Source organism: Pseudonaja textilis, chromosome 12 (assembly GCF_049901715.1).
Source record: "Pseudonaja textilis isolate UNSWEBS1 chromosome 12, rPseTex1.2, whole genome shotgun sequence".
Lineage (NCBI taxonomy): Eukaryota > Metazoa > Chordata > Lepidosauria > Squamata > Elapidae > Pseudonaja > Pseudonaja textilis.
Genome location: NC_142001.1, coordinates 9,057,017 through 9,066,061, shown reverse-complemented (window position 1 = coordinate 9,066,061; position 9,045 = coordinate 9,057,017). Strand labels below are relative to the sequence as shown.

Below are 9,045 nucleotides of genomic sequence, written 5' to 3'. Positions count from 1 at the left end.
CAGTGTTCTCTTGTGACTGATACGATTTGCGGAACTGCATCGGAAAGAGGAAGAACAACTTAATTAGGAAAATGAAAATTGTTAGCAAGCAGAGGTTATATTGTCTTTTCGACAGGACGCACCGAGCAGGCTGAATCTTGGAGTTATTATAAGGTGTGGATGAGGAAAATATAGACCCTCAGAATGAATTTCCACATTCCTTACAGACCTTTACCGTGGCCCATTCTAGATCTCACTTGAATTATTCTCATGATAGATCTAATCGAATAACAGAATTGGAAGGCACCTTAGAGGTCTTCTACTGTCTGCTCAAGCAGGAGACCCTATACAATTCCTGACAAAATGCGGTCCAACCTCTTCTTAAAAGCCTCCAGTGATGGAACTGTCACAACTTCTGGATGATTGTTCCCACTGCCAGGAAATCTCTCCTTATTTCTAGGTTGATTATCTCCTTGATTAGTTACTTCTTCCCCTGCCTTCAGGTGCTTTGGAAAATAGGTTGACCCCCTCCTCTCTCTCACTCAGCCCCTCAAATTTTGGAAGACTCCTTTCATTTCACTCCAGTCCTTTTCTTTGTTAGACTAGACATACTTAGACCCTACAATCATTCATCATGTTTGAGCGTCTCTGCACCCTTTCTAGGGTCTCAGCATATTTTTGCATCACGTTGATTAAAACTGGATGCAGTATTCCAAGTGTGGTTTTGCCTGTAGACCATACCATACCACCTTAGTGATAGCTCACAATTTTATTCATCATGGTTTAATACCAGGTTTACTTTAACAAGCTTTGCTTAGGACAAATCATGGGGTTTTTTTTTTTAGAGTTACAGACATTTTTCCAGCATAGCAATTGTAAGGAATTTTCTTTGGATATATAGTTAGGAAAGTTTCAGTTATCTCCCAGGCGAAGTTCATTCATTTCTTCTGGGCGTACAAAAAGACTCCAAGCAAAGCAGCACTGTTTGTGTACCAGTATTTTGTGTAAATATAAGATTACTACTTCGATGTTCAGGGTCAGTATCTGACCTGGTTGACACATCTTGTTGAGGAAGGATTTAATCACTTTATAATAGGTAACCAAGCCATACATAATACTACCTCATTCTGGATGGATTTTACAGGTGACTCTCAGCCCAGAAGCAAACCAACCATCTTAGAGGTCAGTGTTATTTGTGAGCCAGATTCTCTCACTTGAGTTGTCAGGGCTGTCCTGATGATAAAATGGAATGGCTACAGAAGAATAACAAAATAACAGAGTTGGAAGATATCTTGGAGATCTTCTAGTAGTCCAAACCCCTGCTCAAGTAGAGACCCTATCCTATAGGATTCCAGCCAAATGGCTGTCCAATCTCCTTAAAAACCTCCAGTGATGAAGCACCCACAAAGTTGTTCCACTGATTAATTGTTGTGTCAGGAATTTTCTTCTAAGTTCTATTAGCATTATAATAGGAATTCTGGAGTAGTGATAATAGTGGTGGTAGAAAAATAGACTTAGAACTGAGTCTTGAGATCCTTCAGAGACAAAAGGGGCGATCAAAAGATGACAAAAGACAGAAAGTCCATACGGAGAGTGGTAAGGACAGCCAAGAAGATTATAGGAAGCTCACTTCCTGTCATTCAGGATACTGCTTGTAAGTGCTATGTGCTTAAAACTCAAACCCTTGTTAGAGACCCCACACACCCACTTCATGGTCTGTTTCTGTTGCTCCCCTCTGAGAGGAGGCTTCAAAGTATTTCTAGCAGGACTACCAGATTCTGCAACAGCTTTGTTCCCTATGCCATCTGCCTGGTAAACTCGCAAGGTTTGTTTCTCTCACCATATACATGTATACATCCGAACTAGACTGCGTTGTTTCTCCGTGTCATATAATATATGTAGGTATACGCATAGTTCTATATTTATTCAGTTATCTTGTCATGTTTATATTAGAGGTGGAGACCCTTTGAGCACTATATGCAGCATAATTTCATTTTAATGTATGATTAGTGTACATTCAAAGCGACAATGCAGTATTCTATTCTATTCTATTCTATTCTATTCTATTCTATTCTATTCTATTCTATTCCATTCCATTCCATTTTTTATTCTACTCTGCTCTGCTCTATTCTTCTATTCTATTCTTATTATTCTGTTCTACTCTAATTCCTTATTCTATTCTATTCCCTGCTTCTTGTTCTGTTCTATTCTATTCTATTCTATTCTGTTCTGTTCTGTTCTGTTCTATTCCATTCCATTCCATCACAAAGACACAAAGTCTCCCCTCCTCTCTCTGAATCCCAGATCTTCTGCGCCCTCCTGCATTAGCCAGAACCCCCAGCCAGTCTCGGTGCCGGACTCCAGCTCCTATCATCTGGCCAGCCGGGAGGCGCAAGCATCGCAAACACCGACCCATCTCAAAGGTCGACAAGAAAGTCTTTTTCCGTCTGACGGTCTTTCTAGGCGCCGCCACCGCAGTTCCCCTCCGGCCCGCGAGGGGCGCAGAAGAGCAATAACCAGAGGAAAGGAGAGACCAGGGATGGGGGTGGGCTGCTCTTTGAATGGCAGCGCGACTGGCCATTCTGAACGCCCGAGGCTCGCTGGCGGTTGTGTTCCCATAGCAACGGCGGGTCCCGGGCGAGCATGGCCGCCCTTCGGGTGTATTACACCAGCGTGACGGGCTCCAGGGAGGTGAGGGGCAGTTTGGGGAGGGCGACCGCGCCCGAGAGGCCAAAGCCCCCCTACAAGCCGAGCTGCTTGGGAGGGAGGGCGAGCCACCCCGGGCCCTTCTGCAACCCGTCGCCCTCTGGGAGTGCGGAGACTACAGGACTCATCATCCCCAGCGCCTTCCTTGTGGTTGGGGATTGCAGGTCCCCTCCCGCGCCAGAGACGTGGGGACTACAATTCCAGTCGTCCTCAGCGCCCTTCGCCTGTCTTGGAACTGCGAGCCCCGCCCGGTGCTTGTGGGATCACAGCTCCCATTATTCCCAGCCAATCCAGCACCGTCTGGGGCGGGGGGGGGGGGATGTCTCACAACTACAAGCCCCAGTAGCATTCCAGAGACTTTGGGATCACAGCTCCCATCATTGCCTGCCAACCCAGTATCCCTTTCGCATCTTGGAACTACAAGCTCCAGTATCCTTCCAAAGGCTTGGATCACAGCTCCCATCACTCCCAGCCACCTTAGCATCTTCTGTGTGTGTCTGGAATACAAGCCCCAGTAGCATTCCAGAGACTTTGGGATCACAGCTCCCATCATTGCCTGCCAACCCAGTATCCCTTTTGCATCTTGGAACTACAAGCCCCAGTAGCATTCCAGAGACTTTGGGATCACAGCTCCCATCATTGCCTGCCAACCCAGTATCCCTTTTGCATCTTGGAACTACAAGCTCCAGTATCCTTCCAAAGGCTTGGATCACAGCTCCCATCACTCCCAGCCACCTTAGCATCTTTTCTGTGTGTCTGGAATACAAGCCCCAGTAGCATTCCAGAGACTCTGGGATCACAGCTCTCATCACTCCCAGCCACCTTAGCTTCCTTTGTGTGTCTGAGCACTTTTCATTGAGTGTTGAAACCACCCTTTGACACCACCACCCCTTCCAGAGACCCCCAACTTCCATCACTTCAGGCCACCAGGCTGGGAAAGGCTGGTCCAGGGCATCTTCTGAATGGGATGGGGGCATCCTGAGTAAGTGGAGAGAGTCAGGGAAATGGATCCCTCAGACTTTGAATTTACTTTGAATTTACTTTGATTTTAAAAGATCAATAAAAGGCTTGCAATGAGATCAAGTTAAGGGCTGTGAAACACACACACTTGGGCCTGCAGGGACGCCTGGAGAAGAGGGTCTCCAGGTCCTTCTCCCTGGGCTTCTTTGGAGCTACTGAGAATGGGGATGAGACAGATCCACTTCATCCATGATGGTTTGCCATGCCTGGACCTCATTCTCGAGCCTTGATGGACAGAGAGCAATCCTCACTCCTTCCTAGCACTGATCATATTATCTAGTTGGGTAGTGAAATGTCTGCAAGAAAGCAACCAAGCTCAGGAAGCACCAAGGACACCACAGTTCAACGCAGAGCTACAAATACACTCTTCCAATGAAGTAACATAATAATACTCATTGGAAACTTATCCTGTGCAAACCCACTGAAATGGGGCAGCCAACATTAGTGCTAGAAGAGACTATATAACAGCAAACCCCACTCCCTTCTAACACTGATGCTGTTACCTAGTTGAGTATTGAAATGTCTGCAAAGAAACAAACAAACTCAGAGATCACCACGAACTCTACAGTGTTCAAGCCTGAGCTATAAATATTATTTTCTGTTGGTACCTGGATTGACAAGAGTGCCTGGGCATCTACAGTATATATCTGATGCATTTCATCTGCTGCCTTCGTTCTTAAGGACTCTAGGCAGTTTACAGATTTAAAGAAGTGCAAGTTGTGCTATCATCTTTTTAATATAAAATATATATCTTATTCTATAATTTTACACCAGTCTCTTCCATCTGCTAGAAGCAAAAATAATTCCTAAGGCATTCTGTTCAAGGCACGTTTTTTAATGTTCAAAAACTGCCACTCTCTTAAAAATAGAAACACATAAACTATGTCTCAAAATAAATTAGTTTCAAAAAAATCAGTAGAAATAGTACTACAAGAAAGCTGTGGCCAGATTAAAACATCAAAATCTGCAGTTGGCAGAAGTAGAATACAGGGATGGGCAGACGTTTAAAAAAAAAATTCTGCACATCTTTCAAAAATACTTATCATTTGTCTGGAATCTTTTTCGTGTAGCATAATGATCTGCAAGAAATTTGTAAGTTCAAATTTACTTAAGGAAATATACAGGGGATTATAAATCATATGTGACTTTGTTAATGGATGCACCCTTGTTCTCTATCTTATTATGAAACTTTTACTTTGCAAAATAATCCATTGTGATATAAATAGTGATTTCACCTTGGCAGAGGGCAGAAAGGAAGGAAATGCAAAATTACTAAAATAGGGATGGGGAATTTGGGTGGGTGGAGGGAGGGAAGCGGTATTGAAGGGCTATACTCAAAAGTGAGCATGAACCGTGAGGAAGCTGCATCCGTAGCCCCAGCTAAAGTCACCCACTTTTGAACTAACTCTTTTTAACAAAGTTAGCTTCCAGCACTTCTAACTAAAACCCACAATCGTCCTCTAAGTGGAAGACTAGATCAGCCCCATGGTAACGCCTGGATTTGAAGTGTAAGAGATGCTGTCAGATCTTTGTCACCCCGAAATCTCTACCTTCCCTCTTCACCAAAACTGTCGGTATCATATCTAGGTGAAGCAGAGGCAGTCTGAGGTTCTTCGTATTCTGGATGGAAACCGCCTGAAGTACCAGTTGGTGGATGTCTCTCTCAGTGACAGTTTGCTGCAAGAGATGAGGGACAAAGTTGGCAAAGCTGATGCAGTCCCACCCCAGATATTTAACGGAGATGAATATTGCGGGGTAAGAAAACTCAGGCTGGGGGAGGCATCCAAATTATGGATTCGGTTATAATCAGGGGTGGGATTCTACCAGTTCGCACCTGTTCGCTAGAACCGGTTGTTAACATTCTAAGCAGTTCGGAGAACTGGTTGTTAGAAGAAATTATTGGCCTAATCCTGTAAAAAAGGCAGGAAGGAAACATTCTGGTGTTGCTTACAGAAACTGCCTCTCCGTTAACCCTTATTACATTCTTGGCAGACCTAGATTTCCTGCCTCAGGAACTTCTCTGGAGGATTTTTTCCCCTCCTTTGCTGGTACTTTGCTTGTGTGGAGTGACCATTGAAAAAAGCGACTTATGACCATTTTTCACACTTACGCCTGTTGCAGCATCCCCACAGTCATGAGATGCCAGGCGAGGAGATGTGTGCCTCGATGTGAGTGATGTTGAGTTGGCCACGTCCAGCCAATAACATGACCATCAAGCCATGTCCACCCAGTCACATGACCACCAAGCCATGCCCACCAACTAAGCCACACCCACAGAACCAATTGTTAAAAAATTTGAATCCCACCCCTGGTTATAATGACTGGACAAACAAGTTGGACAGCCCCAACTGAAGGTGAATAAAAGCACACTTATTCAAAATGTATTTTGTGTGTGAATATGTCTCGTTAACCTTTCCTCCCCAGCCCCGCCCCCACAAAAGAAAACAATTGTGGAATTTATTCACTTCTTTTCGTTCTTGTTTTTATCTTCCCTCATTGGCACCATCTCCAGCTTGTTTCTTCTTTGAACGTCGCAATCATCCCTAGCACAGGTTACATATTGACTATGCTATTATTTCCAAGTGGAAAAATGGATGGAGGGGAGGAAGGATAGGGAAAATACAGTGTGTGAACTACATCAGTGAGCTGTTATTTAGTGCTCCAAAGTGCACAAAAGAACCAAACAATCTTCCCATTTTTAGGGCTGGCCTATCAATCAGATTCGCAGGAGGGCAAGTTGTCCCTGGAGAAGGTTGGTTGGTTGGTTTTTGATTGGAAAATATTCTTGCTTGTATGTAGCGGAAATCAGATATTTTTACCATCTTATCCCACCATAGAGCTTTCTTTTCTGCTTTCTCCTTTCAACAATTCAAATTAGCAAATAAAAGTTGATAAAGAGTTTTCAGAACACGGTAACCCATCGTATGGTTTTGTTCAGTTTAGCATGTTCTGGGAATCTCCTTGTTAACAAACCATGGTTTAATGTGACATCTGTAGTCCATGAGTGATTGGCATAATCCAGTAATTTTAGGAATGGAACAGCCATTTGAATCCAGGGATAATCAGATTCAAGTTCAAAAAAGTGACGTCCAGCTGAAATGTAACTTTCATCCCAAGGCCTTTCTTGTTTCTTAACTCAGTTAACTTCTGTCTTTTGTGTTCGTTTTCAGGACTTTGAAATGCTATATGAAGCAACTGAAAATGAAGAAGTTAAGAAATTCCTTAAGGTAGCAGCTGTAGATAGAGTGGGGAAAAATGTGGCCACAATTTGAAGATGTTCCTTTATAAAAGTGTTCAATGCTTAAGCCATTTTTTTTTACAAAAGTTTAAAGAAAAACAGGAATTTTGTATGTCAAAGAAATTCAGCTCCCTGTGAAAGTCATGGGAATTGCAAAAAAGCAATGTCTGCTGTATCAGCTTTTTGTATAAGATTTACTATGAGGACGAGGCAGTAATACCTTTCTCTGATAGTAGGAGAACACGAAAAGTGAGCTATCACTTTGTGGTAGCTGGGTAGACACACAGTTAAACACTCCTACTTAAAATCTCCCCTACCAGATAGAAGGATTTTGACACATTTAGAATGCCAGATGGAATCTATCTTTTGAAGTTGTGACTTTGGATTCCAATATTATCTGGATGGATGAATAAAATAATAATGTGAAGTTACTCAAGAGCTGTTGTGTCTCCTTTGAGAACATGATTCAAATATCCTGCAAATGCATGTGTTGCCTTTAGGTTGAATCCTTGAATTGATTTGGAAGCAGGGATTTTTTTTCCTCAAAGTTTTTTTTTAAGGCTTTTCTGTACTGTAAAATCCAAAAATACTGATAAATTTCCTTTCGTTTTCAATGCTCCCATTTCTGTTAGCGTTTATAACCTCAGTTACCAATGAGAAGTTATTGAAAAGAAAGAAAATGTTAAAAGTATAAACAGGCATTAAAAAGCTGGGTGATCACCACACCTGAAGCGAAAGCAGCAGTTAAAAATAACAATGATTGTTGAGTGTAAAAGTAGAAAAAAATTTATTATGAAATCACACATTATCATAACAGAAAACAGCAGAAGATGTGCAGCTTTTATTAATAGATTTCTGGAATTGGAAGCTGGTATAGCATCCTCATTGCCACGATTAAGCCCAATGTAACAGACAAAATGAAAATCTATTCAAAAATGTGTGATTCCTATCATATACTTTAAAAAAAAAAAGATTTCTGATTGAACTTTCTTAATTCAGAGCCCACGGCCATTATGAACTAGGGAAAAGAAGAGTTTTAAGGAGTTGCAAACGGCTATCAGTTAGGAGCAGGGCTGCCAGCCAAAGAAACTCAAGCGCAGTGGGATTATGAGACAAAAGCTGAAGTCATGATTTGATGCCAAGGTCTGATAGTCCAGAAGGTGGGTGATCAAAGGCCTGAAGAAGAACTAGCAGAACCCCAGCAACAGCAGAGCCATTCACAGAGTTTCAAGGTGCCCAAAAGGGCGAGCAATCCTGGTGGCGCAGTGGTTAGAATGCACGACTGCAGGCTAACCTTGCCCACAGAGTAGAATTTGATCCTGTTGGGACTCAAGGTTGACCCAGCCTTCCATCTTTCCGAGGCCGGTAAAAGAAGGATGACCCATATTGTTGGGGGCAAAATGCAAGTAATGCTGCTAGATTGCAAACTGCCTAGACTGAAGCGCGTTAGGGTATATAGCCCGAATGCTATTGGTAAGTAGCACAGCTCCACGTAGCAGCCCAAGCAATTGGCACTACTTCAGGATTAGCGAGACAAAAGAGAACGGCTAACGCTAACAGGGCTCTTGGGAATGACAATCAAACCAAAACCACAAGGCTCTCTGACTAGATCCGTTTAAGAGGAAAAGTGCAGGTCGTAGGTCGTCAAGCAAGGATGTGGGCAACTATGGCAACTTTAAGACCTATGGACTTCAGCTCCCAAAATTCCTAGGAGTTGGAGTCCACAGGCCGTAAAGTTGCCAGAGTTGTCCATCCTTATTGCAGAATATAAAAAAAATACAGTATAAAAGATATATCATAGAGGACATCATACAAAGATGGACTTATACGGTAAGTATAATACAAGAGACTGCTTATAAGAAATTAGTTACAATATACTAATTTAATGCAAAATTAATGAGATTTGAGCACAGGATTACTCCCAACAGGAATAGGAAACAAAACAATAGATTATAAGAGATAAGATGGAATAGATTGTCTAACATTGGCTTTCCAGGAGTAATGAATTAGGAACCCAAGGTATATTTAGATCAATATATTTGAGTAGAGAACTTCGTTTTGGGAATAGTTTTCGGCCACTGGATACAGGATTTGTCCCGTCT

General features: G+C 42.6%; 1 protein-coding gene across 1 annotated transcript; it reads left to right on the top strand.

Annotated features, from left to right (window-relative positions):
- Positions 1-2,600: 2,600 nt before the first annotated feature.
- On the top strand, positions 2,601-7,374 carry LOC113437867 (SH3 domain-binding glutamic acid-rich-like protein 3). Its single transcript, XM_026703054.2, has 3 exons — positions 2,601-2,670; positions 5,293-5,460; positions 6,876-7,374. The coding sequence occupies exons 1-3, from the start codon at positions 2,623-2,625 to the stop codon at positions 6,975-6,977; spliced, it is 318 nt and encodes a 105-aa protein (XP_026558839.1). The 5' UTR covers positions 2,601-2,622; the 3' UTR covers positions 6,978-7,374.
- The last annotated feature ends 1,671 nt before the right edge of the window (positions 7,375-9,045 follow it).